This window comes from Chionomys nivalis, chromosome 2 (assembly GCF_950005125.1).
Source record: "Chionomys nivalis chromosome 2, mChiNiv1.1, whole genome shotgun sequence".
NCBI classification, from domain to species: domain Eukaryota; kingdom Metazoa; phylum Chordata; class Mammalia; order Rodentia; family Cricetidae; genus Chionomys; species Chionomys nivalis.
The window spans coordinates 121,752,045-121,770,030 of NC_080087.1; the positions used below are offsets into that span (position 1 = coordinate 121,752,045).

Here is a 17,986-nt window from a genome sequence, read left to right on the forward strand (position 1 = left end):
AAGGGAGCTTGTGTTTATAGCCTGCGCTGCTCTAGAAAAGCACCCATCTAACGTCTCACCTCATTTTCTAGATCCATTGCATCGGTGCTCTGCCCGCCCATCGTCTCGGGCCTCAGCTCTGGGAACGCCTGCTCACACTCCAAGGTGATGTGGTTTTCCCTGCCAAAGCAAAGCTGGGAGTAAGATGACTTTCAGATCTGTGAGGCTTGAGGTTCATTGCCCTGTATAGCCCTCTGAGCTCGGGAAAAGGCCTTGGGGAACCAGTCAGACAAGTAGATTATGGGATGTGGTCAGTTCAGTAAGTGTTAACATCCACACGCAGGTTGTTGACCGCCCTCCCAGCTAGCTCTTACTCTCAAGTAGACTCTGGTTTTTCACCCATGACCTTCCACTCCAATTGTTTCCCCCTCAGACAGAAGTGGCCCTTGTCATTTCAAAGCACAACTGAGACAGGAAGACAAAATCCTCAAGTTTCCTGATGAACTAAGAAAGAATTAGAGGGTTGGCGAGATGGTTCAGTGGTTAGAGCACTGGCTACTCTTTCAGAGGGTCCAGGTTTGAGTCTCAGCACCCACACAATAGCTCACAGTTATCTATAACTCCATTCCCAGGAGATCCAATGCCCTCTTTTGGCCTTTGAAGCGCTGTACACATATGATACACAGACATACATACAGGCAAAACACCCACACATATAAACTAAAAAAAAAGAAAAAAGTAAACTACAAAGAATCAGAACCCAAGAACCTAGGACTCTCGCCCCTAAAGCCCTATCTATGTTTGGGCGATGGCTAGTGACAGAGCCATTTTATGTTTGCTTTGATAACTGTCTCCCTCCTGGACACACACAAACCGCTTTACCCTTCTCACCGAGGCACAGGGGGTGCTTCTCCAGCCCCCCAGTCGCTCTTCATTTCTGAGTCCAATATACTAGCCAAGAGGCTTGGTTCCTGAGGAGGAGCCTTTAGTCCGGGCGCAGGGGCTGTGCTCGCTGTCACGTTGCTGGGCCTAGCCTCTTGTTCAAGGGCAGGTCCTGCATCCTGTTCTTTCTATGAGAGGTGGGTAGGAGACAAGAGAACTATTTGTGCAGTGTGGATCCTATTCATGGTCTTTTGCCAATTCTCTGAAAGTCACCTCTTCCTCCTGCTCCCCCAAGTCACTAGCCTGTCTGTGTCATCTTTTCCTCTGACTCACACACCTTCTGCTTGGTTTCTTCAGCTGCGCGCTTATAGGCCTGCTGCAGGATGCGAGACTGGCTACCCTTGGGTGTCAGTCGATGGGCCTGTTCGTCCTTTAGGACCTGAAGTTCTGGAGGCAGACGACTAGTAAACGGAGTGCCCAAATCTGCACCTGCTGGTTCAGTTATTACTGCAGAGGGGGAAGAGGAGAGGACATGATTATTCTAGGGCTGTGGCCACCATGTCCTCTTGACCAGGGACAATGTCAGTGTCTCTAGGCCCCTGTGGAAAGAGGCCATTTTGACAAACAGAAAGCACGAGTGGTAAAAGCCAGACTACAGGAGGAAGAAGTCCAAGGTGGGGGAGGAAGGTGTGTGGCATCCAGACAGTGAGGACAGAGGAAGACTGGAGAAAATGCTATGAAAGGCCAGAGCCCTGGGAACCCTGGTGACTCACTGGTGACACGGCCAGCAATAAAGGGGTGATGCAAGAGGTCTGGCCATGACAGACGCTGCCGGGGGTCTTTGGTGAGCAGCCCTTGCAGGAAGTTCTATGAAGAGAAATAAAACTTCATCAGCCCTCCCTGCCCTCCCTCCAGGCTCTCCCTAAACACTCAGCGGTGCTGGCAAGCCGACTCCTGTGTCTGTTCTTACAGCAGCTCAAACACACTCTTAACAACTCATCCCTTAGGATTCAAGCCAGACCACTGCCTTCATCTGGGGATGGGGGAACACTGGACGGGACACAACTAAATTGAATGCTGAGAAAAAGAAGGCAAAGTCAAGGAGAAGCCATGTAGCTGCTGCAGGAGACAGATGCCAGACGCTGGATGGCTACAGCGGGCTACAATCACGTGGCAATGCACTGGTTAATAGAGATAAGTTGATTTAAGATATAAGGACTAGCTAGAAATATTCATAGGCTAATAGGCCAAGCACTATTGTAATAATACAGTTTCTGTGTGGTTATTTTGGGTCTGGGTGGTCAGGAAACAAACAAGTGGCCTCTGACTACAAACAAATCTCCATGCCACCAACTTTGAGAAGTGGGGAGGAAATTCTGGAAGAGAAATGTCACTTCCACAGTCATCTTCAGAAAGCAAACATTCGTGGTCACAGGTTGTTTGTGGATGGAGATGAATTGAGGCAGCCATGATTAAACACATACACAAACAAGCAATGGTTCAAGGATGTGTTTGGGAACACTCAGTGAATTTTCAGATGGGGGAGGGACAGAAAGGGTATGTCTGTTAAGAAAAAACCCTTAATTAGGCCTGCAACAAGAACAGAAGGTAGGCACTAGAGAGACAGCTCAGTGGGTAAAAGCACTTCCAAGCGACATGAGTTTGGTTCCGAGCAGCCATATCAAGAGCTCACAACTGCCTGTAACTCTAGCTCCAGGAGATCTGATGCGTCTAGCTTCCGAGTAAACATACACTAACACATACACACTTAAATAAAAATAAATATTTTAAGAAAGAATGATCTTGGGGCTGGAGAGATGGCTCAGCGGTTAAGAGCATTGCCTGTTCTTCCAAAGGTCCTGAGTTCAAATCCCAGCAACCACATGGTGGCTCACAACCATCTATAATGAGGTCTGGTGCCCTCTTCTGGCCTGCAGATAGAATATTGTATACATAATAAATAAATAAATATTAAAAATTTAAAAAAAGAAAGAAAGAAAGAAAGAAAGAAAGAAAGAAAGAATGATCTTAAGAAGCTACTAATAAGCTATGAGCACTGTTCTAAAATGTGGTGATTGTATAACTATAGCCGTTGCTAAAGATTCCTGAAATCTACCTACGGAAGAAGGAAGATTCTAGGGATACAACCCTCATTTAAAGCTCCTTTAACTTTTTTAAGAATTATTTGAGCATCCCCAACTATGTAAGTTAGGGGAAACTGTGTCTCCCTTCCACTTTCAATAAGCCAAAGGGAACCTGCAATGAGATTTTATTCTGGGAGAAGACAGTATTTGAATTCCACTGAGGCCCATAACCTTGCCCTAGATGAGAAATGAGTACAACAAACCCCTCTTCTCTCCCCACCAACCTGCTGGGACATAGCTACAATGAGGAGGTGCCACTTCCTGTCGCCCACCCCTAACCACCAGCCCCTCTAATAGCTGAAGAGCACTGACAACCGCGTGGGGAGCAGCTAGATTGCACCTATTACTGCCTCTGACAGTGGACCAGTGGGACTGGGGGCACATAAAGCCCAGCAGCTCTTCCTTTCCAGTGTCTCAACATTACTTCCTACTGTAATAGAGCATAGGCTGCCTGCATAGATTTTGGGAAAGGGGCAGAGATTTCTGATATAAAAGTCACCCCCCTTATCTCCTATTACCTTGAAGCAGGAACTGATAGCAGAGGGCCAGCGCACAGGGTCCTTGAGAATGAGGTTAACCAGCTGAAAGATGCTGGTGGTGTAGAAAGGAGGCGTGCCTACAGCCAGCTCATACAGGATGCAGCCTACAGACCAGAGGTCTGCCGTGTGGTCGTAGGGTCGCTCCTCTACCAGCTCTGGAGACATATAGAGTGGTGTGCCTTTGATGGACGTCAGCACCATGGTGTTAGTGCTCATGGCTCGGGCAAACCTGTGGAGGTGACAGGATTGAAATGAGAAAGATCTTCTTGACCTAGTCACAACTAGAAAATTACATCTAGGGACAGGGGCTGATGTGATTGATGGCTCAGTGGTAAAAGGACCTGCCATTATGCCTGATGACCTGAGTTCCATCCCCAGGATTCATATGGTGAAGGAGGGAACTGATTCCTGCAAGTTGTCCTCTGATATCTACAACCATGCCATGGCATATGTGTGCCCACACCTCCACATGCACAATAAATAACCATCATAAGAACATTTTTTAAAAGAAAATGAAACCTGACCATTTACTACCTGTTAGCATATGGGATAACATGAACCAAAGCAGACACAGTACCTTTGGCCAATCTCCAGCTCTGGTTCTAACATGAGGCTTTGGGTAGTCTAGGGCTCCCTGAAGGAAGAGCACAGATGGAAGCTCAGAAAACCCTACCCAAAGTCACAAAGCTTGATGCCACCACCCTTGGCGAGAAGAATGTTCTGCGGTTTCATGTCCCGGTGTAGGATGCGGTGGGAATGCAGGTAGTAGAGGGCAGACACCAACTGGGCAGCGATGGCCTGAACCTAGGGTCCAACGAGTGAAAGAAAGGTCAGAGGAAGAAGCTGCCACACCAAGGGCTTCCAGGACTGAGGCTAATTTGACTTTCTGTTCTTCCCTTCCCTTCTAGAGTCTCCATTACACTATACCCTCCTTGGTTCTTGTTCCTCTTAATTCATCCTTTCATTTGCTCAAGGAAAATCTATCTCTCTTATTGGCCGCATCACCATGAACAAATTATTCTGTGTTTCCCAGAGTCATCATCTATAAGGTGACAATAATATAGCATCTACGTCCCACGACTATTGTATAGATTAATGGAATTAAAGCATGTAAAGAAATGCTCAGGATGATACCTGGCATGAAGAAAAGTGTGTGTGCATATTAGGTGTTTTAAATAGGGTAAAACCCCTTTTCTTAAGATACACAGTCACTTAAACAAGGCAGACAAAACAGTAAGATGATTACTTTTTTGTTCGTTTGAGACAAGAGTCTCGTGTATCCCAGGCTGGCCTTGAATTTGCCTACAGCTGAGGATGACCTTGAATTTCTGATTCTCCTGCCAACTACCTCACCAGGGCTGAGATTACGGTATGTGCCACCAAGTCCAGTTTTATGTGGTACTGGGAATCCAGCCCAGGGTTTCATGGAAGGCAAGTACTCTACTGAGCTACACAGCCCCAGCTGACTACTTAGAACAGCGACGGCACTTCTGGGGTTGGAGGGGACCTACCTGTTGAGAGTAAAAGAAACACCTAGAGTGGGTGTAGTTGGATCCTCCTCAACCAAGTCCCATTGCCAGCCTCTTTGCCCTAATGGTGAATCTTGTATAACCACAATGCTTCTCTTACTGCCCTCCCTAATACTGGCCTTTCTTCCTTAAAGGAATAATAACAATGACTAATACCCACAACATTAATAACAGTTATTTATCACCTTGATGAATGAAATCATTAATCCTCAAATAGGTAGATATTATTACTAACTTCATTTTACTGAAGAAGAAACTAAATACAAAGATGAAGAGTTATTTGTCCATGGAGACCCAGCTAGTGAGGGGCAAGCTTTGTACTCAGATACTGTGGTTCCAGTTCCAACATTTAACTCTCACACTGTACTGCCTCTACATATATCTAGAATCCTGTACTCTTTTCAAGGGTCTTCAAAAAAGCTGGTGAGATGACTCAGTGGGTAAAGGGCCCTGACGCCCAGCCTAATGACCTGAGTTCGATGCCCGGGACACACATGGTGAAAGAAGAGAATTGACTCTGACTCCTGCAAGTTTTCCTCTCAGTCCACACGTGCTCTGGCCTGCATGTATATGCCAGAACACACACACACAAAATATATAATAAAAATTTTAAGAACTGTCAGGGCTGAGGAGACGGTTCAACTGGTGAAGTGTCCATTGCATACACATTAGGACTTGGGAATTTGGATTCTCAGCATCTGTGTTAAAAGCTGGGTATGATTCTTAGACATCAGAGAAATGCAAACAAAAACAACTCTGAGATTCCACCTTACACCTGCCAGAATGGCCAAGATAAAAAAAAAACACTGATGACAGCTTATGCTGGAGAGGATGTGGAATAAAGGGAACACTCCTCCACTGCTGGTGGGAGTGCAAACTGGTACACCCACTTTAGAAATCAGTATGGCAATTTCTCAGAAAATTAGGAAACAATCTACCTCAAGACCATTTTTGCATATATATCCAAAGGACGCTCAATCGTACCACAAGGACATGTATGTGCTCAACTATGTTCATAGAAGCATTATTTGTAATAACCAGAACCTGGAAACAACCTAGATGCTTCTCTACTGACGGATGAATAAAGAAAATGTGGCACATTTACACAATGGAGTACTGCTCAACAAGAAAAAAATATCTTGAAATTTGCACCAAATGGATGGATCTAGAAAACGTCATATTGAGTGAGGTAACCCAGACCCAGAAAGACAAATATCACATGACTCACTCATAAGTGGCTTTTAGACATAAAGCAAAGAAAAACCAGCCTACAGTCCACAATCCCAGAGAACCTAGACACAAAGAGGACCCTAAGAGAGATATACATGTATCTACTTAGGAAGGAGAAAAGATGATCTCCTGAGCCAATTGGGAGGGTGAGGGTCACGGGACAGGGTAGAAGTGGGGAGAAGGGAGTGGAATAGAGAAAAATGTATAGTGCAATAAAAATAAAAATTCTAGAGAAAAAAAAAGCTGGGTATGGCTTCACACATCTGTAGCCCTGGTGTTGGGGGAGGGGGCTAAGACAGGCATATCCCTAGAGCCTATTGGCCAGAGATCCAACCCATAGTCTGAAGGTCAATGAGAGCTCTAACATCAAAAACAAAGGTGGAAAACAGTTGAAGACGACATTGACCCTAACCTCTGGACTCTGCATGTATGCACATGTATGGGCACATGAGCCTACACATATTTGCACATACATAACTATGCCCTCATATATATCACACGGACATACAGACACACACACATGAACCTTGACGCCCTCAGCTTGTGCTCCTAGCTCTTCACCCAGAGAGAGATTCAAAGCATAGGAATGTTGAGCCAGGAAACATACCTGGTCTTCAGGAAGTTTTCCATCATCTTCCAGAATCTGAAAGAGTTCTCCCTCGGCATAGTCTGTCACCACCACCACCTGTGAGGAGAAGGCAAATATGATACCGATGGGACGGTCATGCACTCTGTGGTTAACAAACATCTGGGGCCCTTGGGCTTGGAGAGAGGCCACCCGACACCCTCCAAACACACCTCTTTGTCAGTCTCAAAGCTGTCGAGCATATGCACAATGTTGGGGTGCCACAGACCTCGCATGATTTCAATCTCTCGCTGCAGATTCCTCAGCTCTTTCTCTGAGCGCCCCAGTTTGGGGATGAACTTCAAGGCCACCACCTGTCAGCAGTAAAGCAAAGAACCAAGGCATAACCACACCATGGAGAAGCGCAAAGAAACAGACCTAGTGAGCTGCCCAAAAGAGACATTCTCCATCCTGTCAAGCTGCCTGTAAGGAGTACGGTGTGCTCCAGGTTTTCATCTTTCATGAGCTACGCACATGCTGGGGTGGGCTTTGTGATACTGTTGTCTTTGAGTCACTTCTGCTCCTGTAACTTCCCACTTACACTCACTCCTTTAAGTAACCCCAATAAAACTGAAAAGCTGATTCTCCTCTCTCTCCTTTTCTCTCTCTCTCAAACAGACACACACAATGCAAATATTCCAAGCTTTATCTCAGAGCTCCACAATGCAAGATTTTTATACTGCTTGACCAACTTAGTATGAATGCTAACACATGCTAACCTCCCACCTTGCCTTTCCCCCAGGGTAGGAGGGATTTACTCTGGCTTTGTCTACCCATCACCAGGGGGAAACTGTTACTGCCGAGTAGATCCCTCTGACGGATTCTGGGACAGGTGTTCTGACCTAAGCAAAGGACTCAAGGTGAGATTTAGGGAAAAGAGAAGAATATGTGAGTGGAGGGAGCAAGTGCAAGTGGTTTATTTTTTCTTAGGGAATAAAAAGAACACTGACAGTTTGTGCCGTTTAGCAGGTGTCAGGCATTGGGCTAAGTAACTAAGTGTGAAACACATTTAATGCTCAGACCCCATCTATCATCCCCCATGGTACAGTTTGGGGAAAACAGAAGCATGGAATGGTTAGGTAGTTTGTCCCTAGTTCTAAGGCTGAGATCTGACTCCAAGAAACCAAATTTCAGAGTCCAAATATCCTAGGAAATATGCTGGAGTCAGGGCCGAGAAATATACACTATGTAACCCTTCTGTCCCAGGTTTCTGCTGGAGTAGGAGCACCGGATCTCACTCAGAAGGTATCTTTGTTCACTACCTGAGCACTATATTTTTTTCGGCCCTTATACACTCTACCAAAAGAGCCTTCTCCAATCATCTCCAAAACGTGGTACTTTTCCATGGCAAGGGTTTCAGGGTCTCTCAGAAGGCAGAAGGAAGACGGTGGCGACCAACGGTAGCTCCAGGGGCAGTTCCACACATCTGCGAGGCCTGACTTGGAACATGGGAGAAAGATAGACGTTATCAGACATGCCTTTTCCACCTTTTCACAATAACACAGTCCTCAAAAACATGATCAGGATGGAAAGATGATCAGATCCTGAAAACGGAACGTTCCCACTCAGGCTAGGTGTCCACAGCCCACCGCGTCCCCTTTCCCCTCTCCACCAGCGTCGCTCACATGCTCCTTCTCTAGCTCCCGAGTTCCTGACAACCTCAGCTTCCCCAGCACCGCTGCTCTTGACTCCCATCGCGAGCCGAGGTTCCCCAACATTCCCCCAACCCAGATACTCCAAGATTCCCAGGCCGAGGGCTGGGGGCCCCCGGGCCTCTAACCGAGTCCCTTCCAGCTGCCTGCATTACTTTTCTCCATTCCTCATTGCTGCTCTCGTAATTTTCCCACTCTTACCAGCTGGTCAGAAGTTTAAAGGACTTTAAATCTCTCAGAGATGTGTGACAGACACGAACCGCCCATTCGCACTTTCTAGGGCACATCGGTCGCTCGACTATCAGGCCCCACAAAGGACCTTGAGTCTTCAGTTGCCTAGAAACGGCGCCAGCTTTCTTTACCCCGCCCCGCCCTAGTTTTCCGTCTCTAACTTCCCAAAAGGTATTTCCGGTTCCGGCTACGAGCCGGAGAAGACATGGCGGCGTCTGCGTCGGCAGCTTCTGGGGAAGAGGACTGGTAACTTTGGGTCATGGGCTTTGGCTGGCTGCCTGGATCTGGTGCTGGGAACTAGCAACAGCTTCAGATCGTCCGAACCGCGGGCATGAGGGGTGAATCAAGGGGCGAGAGGTGGCAGAAACCCTGACATCCTTTCCTAGGCGAGCTACTGGACCGGGAGCGGAAGGTGGAGGGACGCTGACCTGAGAAGGGACTGGGTCTCCGCCGGGTTGGCCAGTTGGGCCCACGCCTTATCGACCCAGTTGCCCTCTCCTACGGCCCTGTCCCTCCCGCTTCTCCCTGATGTGACTTTCTGGGGTCTGGAGGATGGCTCATTACACCTCCCGCCACTCGGGACGGACGTCCTCCTCCTCGTCGTGTCCCTCGTGCCCCTAGAATTCTGCCCTTTGGCCCAGACCATTTCTACCTAAGCTTTCCTCAACCTTCCGTATCCCCGACAGCACTAAGAACCGTTGTCAGAAGAGCCTTACTCCCCACATAAGCAAGCCCTCCTACTCTCTCGAGCATTCTTAAAAAGAGACCAAAGGCCTTTTAGGACTTTGAGTTTAGAAGATAAAGATGTGTTCACTTCACATTTAATTAGCTGGTTGTGATGCTGACCAGACCAGCTAGTTCCTGTGAGTCGGTGTCAGCTTTAAAAAAAAAAAAAAGTGGGCGTGGCATCACTTCAGAGTAGTTGGGAGGGTCACTGTGGATTTGTAACGTTCATAAAAGCCTGCTTTTCATTAATTGTTGAAGTATAAGCCCTCAAGAGACTAGATAACCCAAAGGACGTCTGTCTGACCTAAGTAGGCCTTATACTCTAAGTATTAGGATACCCACACACCCCCCTTCTGTCACTTACGACCTTATCACTGTCCCAGTCTGTATCTTACATCCAAGACCCAGGTCACCTAAGGTGCTTAAAATACTGAAAGATGTCCTAACTGAGCCTGTACCTTGGTGTTACGTTGATTCGGGGAGGCCACCCAGTAATTTCCTTTATAAAGCCATGGAGACTAGTGCTCTTTGCTATTGGGAAGAATGGCTAAGATTATGAAGGGAACTCCTGAGCTAGGAGAGAGTAGCAGTGTTTGCAACAGTCTATGTCAGCCAGAATGTCCTTTTTATTTGTGAGGTAACAAGCTTCGTATTTTAAGGTTTTTGCGTAAGGCTTAAAAAGAATGCTAAACATAGTGTAATAACCACCATTGGTAAAGGCCGTCCTGGGTGCCTTCCCTCTCGATACAGGTTTCAGTATATCACCTGGGTAGAGCCATGGACTCAATTGCTCATCTTCGGTGCCATTACAACTGTTGTTGCGTGTTTAAATGTGTGCCCTCTGATCTGTGTCATGAACCCTGTACTAGACATGATGATGGGGTTAACGAGACCTCCAGTGTCATGTGTGCTCGGATTATGCTCTTCTCTTTCCTCTTAAAGGGGGAGAAAGATCACTTAGACTACATACTATGTCTCAGACACTTGGGCACTTTATATAAACAAATCATTGTTATGTCTCCCAGTAGTCCTAGTGAGTAGAGAGTGTAACTCAGGCTTCTAAGTGAGCTGACCACATAGCTGGTAAGTCATTTCTGCCCTCTATTAGCTACAAGGCCTATGTCTCTTCTACTGCAGTTTCGCTTTTAGATTACTTAAACCTGTTCATCGTGGTATAGCTTTTAGAAATGCTTAGGCTGACTAGTGCTGGCAAGGTTATTGGCAGTACCCAGGGTACTGTGCTGAAGTGACTGGACTGTGTAGGCAGGCAGGAGTAGTGAGCACTGGTAACCTTGTTAGTAATGATGAACGCCATGTATGTAGGTCAGAGAGGAGCAGCTGTACAAGCTTGAGCAGGAAGTCAGGGCCTGGCTCTGACTGCTCCCTTCCCTCCTCCTGTGTTAAGCCCTGGTTCGTTGTTTCAACTCTATGGGAATCTGTTTTCTCAGGTTGGCAGAGGTGAACTCTAAAATCTAATTCCCATTCTTTCTACCTGGCTGGTTGACAACTTAAACATCTCCCTATTTCACAGGATAATTTGACAGGAGAATGTATTGAGACAGATTCCTTTTGTTGTTGTTGTTGTTTTGTGTGTTTAAGTCAGTCTTCATCAGCCTTGGCAGGCTTCAGCAGGCCGAGCTGTAGTGGTGACTCAGTGTCCCCTTACTCTCCAGGGTCCTTCCTTCTGAAGTTGAAGTATTAGAGTCTATCTATCTGGATGAACTACAGGTGATGAAAGGAAATGGCAGGTGCGTATTCAGTTACGGGCGGGCAGGAGCCTTAGTGATGAGACGATTCTGCACAGAATCTGGGCTTAGGGTGCTTTGAGCCTTGACTCCGAGGTGATGCTTGTCATACAGACACCAGTCCCTTACTCCTCCCCCTGCAAAGAAGCAAGTCCTATGTGCATTCCTCTACCTGCTTTACTATCTCACCCCCTCCTCCCTAGCTTTCAAGCCCCTGCCCAGTCACATCCTGCGTCTCCACTTCATCCACCTGCAGATCTTCACCATGGGAGATCTTTATCACTCTGCACCCTGCCACCGCAGAGGTCCAAGATTCTCAGTTTGTCTGCTTTACTCTGGTGCTTCAGGTCCCAGTGCAGGTGAGGCTGCTGCATGACTAAAGGGAGGAAGGGGAGGGTCCCTCGAGCGGTCGCTGTGATGACTGTGTTGTTTTCCTGCGCTAGTACCCCCATGAGGTGCCACAGATCTCCATCCGTAACCCCCGAGGGCTTTCAGATGAGCAGATTCACAAGTAAGTCGGGATAGTTGGGGCAGGGAAAACTCAGAATTCAGCTCTACCTGTTGAACGAAAGAAGTTTTAATATTGGCTTCATTTCTACCCCCCAGGATCTCACAGGCACTGGGCCATGTGGCCAAGGAGGGGCTAGGCACAGCCATGCTCTATGAACTCATTGAGGTAAAATGTGATGGTCTGGGAAAATGTCCTTCCTTTCAGGGTAGAGCATTTCTGTAGTCAGTACATTTAGTTCTTGTTTGCTTAAGGCCTCACTTAGAGAAAGAACTCAGTGTTTCAAAGAAAGAGAAGAAACCCTCCAAACTATAGTTGAGTAGCTTCCCAGCTTCCCCAAGTTGTCAGTTCCAGCATCTTGATGAAAAAGTATTTTTCCTCTTTGTTGTGAGGTTTTTGTCCTTCATTTGTTTTGTTTTGAGACAGGGATCCTGCTATGAGTCTGGTTTGGAATCTGGCAGCCATCCTCCTGCCTTGGCCCCCTACATACTGGAATTCTAGGCGTGTGCCCCCACACCTAGCAACTTTTCCTCTTCGGCTTACATTTATTTTTCTGTTCTTTCTTTTCTTTCTCCTTTTGTTTACTTACTTATTGTTGGTCTTAGTTAGGGTTTCTGTTACTGTGATAAAACACCATGACCAAAAGTAACTTGGGAAGGAAAGGGTTTATTTCATCTTACACTTTCAGGAACATTCCATGACTAAGGGAACCTGTAGGCAGGAAGAAGCCATGAAGAGGTGCTGCTTACTGGCTTGTTCCTCCTGATTGCTGAGCCTGCTTTCTTACAGCACCCAGGACCACTAGCCCAGGGAGGGCACAACCCACATGGGCTGGACCCTCCTCCATCCCAATCACTAATTAAGAAAATTCCCCCACAGGCTCGCCTTTAAACCAGATTTATGGAGGTATCTTCTCAGCTGTGATTCCTTCTTACTTGATTCTAATTAACCATGGTGGGTCTCATTGTGCGTGTCTGGCTGTCCTGAAACCCAGAGATCCATCTGTCCCACCTCTCCAGTGCTGGGATTAAAGGCATGCATTCCCATACCCTGCATTTTCTCTTGCTCCAGTTTCAGAACTTTTTTTTTCTGTACTGAGGTTCAAACCTAAGGCTTTGCACATATTAGACAAGTGCTCTACTCCTGGGCTACATCCATAACATCTTTAAATTTTAATTCTGAGAATGAGTCTCATCAAATGAACTAACAGGCCTTGAACTTGTGGTCCTCCTGTCTCTGTCTCCAAAGAAGTTGGTATTACAGGCCTGTGCCACCAGGACTGGTTTCAGGCAGTTCTTGTTTCTTGGCACTGACAACTGAAAGTAGAAAATGACAGGACTCTTGCCTAGGGCTAAGTATGAGGGATGAACACTTGAAGACTAGCCTGCTGTTAGAACTGACTAGAAAAGCCATGGTTCCTTTTCTCTAAGAGTTTATACTCAGGCCAGGCATAGTGGTGCACATGTGTGATCTAGCACTTGGGAGGGGAAGGCAAGAAAACCCGTCAATTGAAAGCATCCTTAACTACATAGCAAGTTCAGGGATGGTTTGAGCTCCATCAAACTCTGGCTTGTGGGGGGAGTGGGGGGGGAGCGCAAGGTGGTGGTGGTGCCAAAGCTATAGAGAAACCCTGTCTCGAAAAACCAGGGAGAGAGAAGCTGGGCTGTGGTGGTGCACACACCTTTAAATCCCAGCAATCAGGAGGCAGAGGCAGGTGGTTCAAGGCCAGCCAGGGAGGGCTGTTACACAGAGAAACTCTGTCTTGAACCCCCCGACACACACACCCCAAAAAGAGAGAGAGAGAGAGAGAGAATTGTACATTCTTTATGGTTAAGTAAACAGCTCACAAGAAACAAAGGCAGAGAAACAAAATACATGGGTAACTTTTCTTGTTTGAGGTTAAAAACACACAAACAAGGTCGCCCTTGCTTATTTCCTCCTTGGGTTTTTTAGGGAAAATGTTCAGAGTACAGTGAAGGTGGGTGGCATAGGATTAGTGAATGGGCATTTAGCACTCTAGCACTCTTGGATTAGACTCTAGGGCAGCTTCTGAAATTCCATAGTGTTAGCTATGCAAATATACATTTCATAGACCAACTTGATGCATTTTGATTTCTGTCCATTTGGTTGTCTGAAAAAATGCCTTGCCCTATGGGGGAATTATACTTGAAAACTGTTAAGAAAAGTCTCTGCGGCCCAGCACAGTGGTGTGTGCTAACAATTCCAGCCCACCAGAGTCTGAAGAAAAAAGATCTTTTGAGCCAAAGAACTTGGGCCAAGGCAACAAAGCAAGACTCCTGGTTCAAACAGATTAAAAAACAAACAAACAAAAATCCAAAGGCATCTCAGAAAATGAAAATGGGGTGGGTTTGTTTTGTGTTTTTGAGACAGTCTTACTGTGTATTCCAGGCCAGTCTCAGACTCAAAGCAATCCTCCCACCTCAGCTTCCTGAGTGCTGGAATTAAAGCTACCATGTGTGGGTAGAGTTCTGAGAGCCAGGTGCATTGGTGGAGGCCTTTAGTCCTAGCACTGCTGTGGCAGAGGCAAGCGGATCTCTTGAGTTCTGCAGGTGGAGTTCCAGACCCTGTCTCAAAATCAAAAGCAAACCAAACAAACATGTACACACACATAAACACCTTGGAGAAAAAAATACTCAAAACTCATCTCTGTTTGTTTGTTTTGATTTTCTTTTTTTTTTTTTTTTTTGGTTTTTCGAGACAGGGTTTCTCTGTGGCTATGGAGCCTGTCCTGGAACTAGCTCTTGTAGACCAGGCTGGTCTCGAACTCACAGAGATTCGCCTACCTCTGCCTCCCAAGTGCTGGGATTAAAGGCGTGCGCCACCACCGCCCGGCTGTTTGTTTTGATTTTCAAGACAGAGTTCCCCTGTATATCCGTGGTTGTCCTGGTATTTGAGATCAGGCTGGCCTTTTATCCAGAGATCTACCTGCCTCTGCCTCCCTAGTGCTGGGATTTGTGTGTGCCACAATGCCAAGCTAGAAATATTATTTTTATCTCCAAGTATATTAAAAGTGACTTAGTAAAAGGAGAAATAATTTACTTAGATTTTGAAACCAGGAAGGTCAAATGGGCAGGGGTGGGGCATGCATAGATAGGGATTCTTGCAAGTAGAAGGTTACCAGGATAGGAGTGCATAAACGGTAGGTAACAAGCTGGCTTGGTGGATGTCACACCCAACCAGTCACTCCTGGAAGAAGTACATGGAATGTGTTCACAATCTTCTCTCCTTTCAGAAAGGGAAGGAAATTCTCACAGACAACAACATCCCCCATGGTCAGTGTGTCATCTGCCTCTATGGTTTCCAGGTGGGTTTCTCAGCTGGAGCTGCAGTGAGCTTGGGTAGACAGGGAAGGGCTAGCGAGTGGGCACTGATACAGGACTCTGCATCTGTCTCCCTACAGGAAAAGGAGGCCTTTACCAAAACACCCTGTTATCATTACTTCCACTGCCACTGCCTTGCTCGATACATCCAACACATGGAACAAGAGCTGAAGACACAAGGACAGGAACAGGAGCGACAGCATGTTGTCACCAAACAGGTAGACAGACCCGCTTTCTCGCTTGGTACCCTTATACTTCACATCCTTCTCCATCCCTCCATTCTAGTGGCTTTTCATCATTTAGTTACAGATAACCTTTGAGACTAAATCTCACCCCTATCCGGAAAGGCATCCTTGAGTACACTGACACATTGCATGCAACTTTGCAGCATCTCCAGACCTCTCCTTAGGCTGCCCTTTCCTCCTTCCCACCTCATTGCTGAGCAGCTAACGCTTGTGCCCTTCAGTCCCAGCCCTCCCGAGACTGGGCTGGCTGACAAGAAGCAGGATGTGATTTCTCCTCTTGTTTTAGAAGGCAGTCGGTGTGCAGTGTCCTGTGTGCAGGGAGCCCCTTGTGTATGATCTTGCCTCGCTGAAAGCAGCCCCTGAACCCCAACAACCCATGGTAAGGGATTTCCTTCTGGTCTAAGCCAGGCATAGTGGCATTCTAGAGAGAAATGGCATCTTGTCTGTGCTGAGTTCTCAGGAGTTGGGTTTGACTTGCTTAAGACTACTCTGCAAAGCCGCAGCCCCACCAGGAGCTTAAGACTTCAGAAGCCCAACTCTGAGGAAGAAAGCCAAGTTAGGAGTGTGGCTCATTTGGTAGTACACTTGCCTAGCATACACAAAGCCCTAGTTTTGATCCCCAGAACTACATTAAAAAACCTGGTACAGTGGTACACTCATGTAATCCTGGCATTCAGGAAGTGGAGGCAGGAGGATAAGCAGTTCAAGGTCATGCTTGGTCATATGGTGAGTTTGAGGCCAATCTGGGCTATATGAAACTCTTGTCTAAAACCAAACAAAAAACCAGGAACCTTGTGCAGCTCTCCTAGGACACTCCTAGAAGAGTTACGGGTCAAGTCGTATGCTTTCTCGTTTTGGTTTTTTCTCCTGCCATTCTGCTTCCTTTCCTTTTAGGAGCTTTACCAACCCAGTGCAGAGAGCTTGCGCCAACAGGAAGAGCTCAAGAGGCTGTATCAGAGGCAACAGGAGAAGGGTGGCATCATTGACCTTGAGGCTGAACGGAACCGATACTTTATTAGCCTTCAGCAGGTGAGGAAAGGAAAAGGCTCCCCTCTTGGCCTCAATGCCTCCAGTGTTGTTGTGAATACCATGGCCCTAGGGTGTGCTTCATTCTGCCTGGGGAGGTTCAGATTGGTCATGGTTGGCTGGTAGTGGAGAGGGGTCTCCCGTGATGCATTGCCTCTCTTCTCCCCAGCCTCCTGCTGCTGTGGAGCCTGAGTCAGTTGTAGATGTCTCCAGAGAACCCCAACCACCTACTGCCCTTTCTGAAGAACAATCTACTTCCCTAGCTACCCAGTCAGCTGTGCCAACTCCTCTACCCATGGCTATTCAGTGTGTGTATGAGAAGATTCCAGGGGCTGGCCCAAATCAACAAAGGCTGGGTGAGACCAAGAAATCCATGCTAGATCCTCCACGATCTGGTCGTGGATCCTGGCGACGGTATGATCGGAGGCACCCGAAAGGAGGGGAGTGCTGTACCGCAAAAGGTACCAGTGATATCCAAGAACTGCCACCTCCTGAGAAGCCTCTCAAAGAGCCTGTGGACTTAAAATCAGAACCCCGTAACAAAGGGCTTACAGGTCTTCCTCAGGAGAAGGGGCCTGGTAGCTGGCAGGGCTCCACAGCTCGCAGGACTCGGGACTGTGCTCGCTGGGAACGCTCCAAAAGCCGTACACCAGGTTCTTCCTACTCCCACCTACCTCGGGGCCAGGGAGCATACCGGTCTGGTACTCGCAGGGAGCCCCTGGGCTTGGAATCTGAGGAAGGTTCCTAGCAGTACTGTGGGGGGACAGGGAATTGGGGGTGGGAGGGAGGCAATAAAGAGATTTGGCCTTCTTTGCTTAATAGCACCTAGCTTGTGTGGAATGGCTTTTTTTTTTAACTTATTTTTCAAAATTTATGTGCACTGGTGTTTTGCCTGCATGTCTGTCTGTCTGAGGTTGTTGGATCACCTAGAGCTGGAGTTACTGACAGTTGCAAGCTGGGTATGGCTCTTCCTAAATTGCTACAAGATTTGGGTATGGGGGCTGGAGAGATAGCTACCTGAGGTCCTGAGTTAAATTCCCAGTCACCACATGGTGGCTCACAACTATCTATGAGATCTGGTGCCCTTTCCTGGCATGCAGGCAAACATGCAGACAGAATACTGTATACATAATAAACAAAGTAAAAAAAATAAAAGATTTGGGTATGGCAAGGGGCTCTCACCTGTGCTCTAAGTCTGTTCTCCAAAAATGCCAAGGTGAGAAGGGTCTTAATTCCCTGCCAGTGTGGTCAGTTTTGAGGAGGTTGCGGTTGACATTTGAGCAGTACTACAGCATATAACTCCCTGTCCATACCCACATTTACAGGGGTGCACCGTTGACCTGTTGGTTGTTTGGAGATAGGGTTCCATGTGGCCCAGACTAGCTTCAAGATTTTTGCAGCTGAAGAATCCCTGATCTTCTTGCCTCTACCTCATGAGTGCTCAGGTCACAGCCATTGCCATCACGGCCAGTCTACAAATGTTAAGCAAGCATTCTGCCACCTGAGCTACATCCTAAGCCCCTTGGTTGTTTTGAAGGGGAAAAAGGTCTTACTGTGTAGTTCAGGTTAGTTGTGAGCTTTTTG

The 17,986-nt window shown here is 47.1% G+C and overlaps 2 protein-coding genes across 6 annotated transcripts in view; one reads left to right on the plus strand and one right to left on the minus strand.

The window, feature by feature from the left end:
• Stk36 (serine/threonine kinase 36) overlaps window positions 1-8,931 on the minus strand; it is a 35,269-nt gene extending 26,338 nt beyond the window's left edge. The window contains exons 1-10 of one of the 3 annotated variants that reach the window (XM_057762583.1): window positions 8,782-8,931; window positions 8,191-8,363; window positions 7,102-7,242; window positions 6,911-6,988; window positions 4,218-4,348; window positions 3,524-3,773; window positions 1,635-1,728; window positions 1,199-1,368; window positions 871-1,049; window positions 60-159 (exon numbers count right to left, since the gene is read on the minus strand). In XM_057762583.1, coding sequence (XP_057618566.1) covers window positions 60-159; window positions 871-1,049; window positions 1,199-1,368; window positions 1,635-1,728; window positions 3,524-3,773; window positions 4,218-4,348; window positions 6,911-6,988; window positions 7,102-7,242; window positions 8,191-8,274 — 1,227 coding nt within the window. In that variant the 5' untranslated portion in view covers window positions 8,275-8,363; window positions 8,782-8,931. Of the gene's footprint in view, window positions 1-59; window positions 160-870; window positions 1,050-1,198; window positions 1,369-1,634; window positions 1,729-3,523; window positions 3,774-4,217; window positions 4,349-6,910; window positions 6,989-7,101; window positions 7,243-8,190; window positions 8,368-8,781 lie in introns of those variants that run through there. The other 2 variants (XM_057762582.1, XM_057762585.1) reach the window with 2 other exon arrangements.
• A 70-nt stretch (window positions 8,932-9,001) lies between these two features.
• Window positions 9,002-17,198, plus strand: Rnf25 (ring finger protein 25). Of its 3 annotated transcripts, none has more exons than XM_057761546.1 (10): window positions 9,002-9,057; window positions 11,211-11,285; window positions 11,539-11,641; window positions 11,726-11,793; window positions 11,889-11,958; window positions 15,044-15,115; window positions 15,212-15,349; window positions 15,663-15,755; window positions 16,271-16,405; window positions 16,572-17,198. In XM_057761546.1, the coding sequence occupies exons 1-10, from the start codon at window positions 9,017-9,019 to the stop codon at window positions 17,148-17,150; spliced, it is 1,374 nt and encodes a 457-aa protein (XP_057617529.1). In that variant the 5' UTR covers window positions 9,002-9,016; the 3' UTR covers window positions 17,151-17,198. The 3 variants fall into 3 exon arrangements, with proteins under 3 accessions (XP_057617529.1, XP_057617530.1, XP_057617531.1); XM_057761547.1 differs by having other exon boundaries at window positions 15,666-15,755; XM_057761548.1 differs by lacking the exon at window positions 15,663-15,755.
• The last annotated feature ends 788 nt before the right edge of the window (window positions 17,199-17,986 follow it).

Bases quoted from the DNA above. Each gene is read 5' to 3' on its own strand.
- Rnf25 (XM_057761546.1), top strand. From the start codon at position 9,017: ATGGCGGCGTCTGCGTCGGCAGCTTCTGGGGAAGAGGACTG. The intron at 11,286-11,538 runs GTGCGTATTCAG...ATCCACCTGCAG, and splicing joins GTGATGAAAGGAAATGGCAG to ATCTTCACCATGGGAGATCT. The intron at 15,350-15,662 runs GTAGACAGACCC...CTCTTGTTTTAG, and splicing joins AGCATGTTGTCACCAAACAG to AAGGCAGTCGGTGTGCAGTG.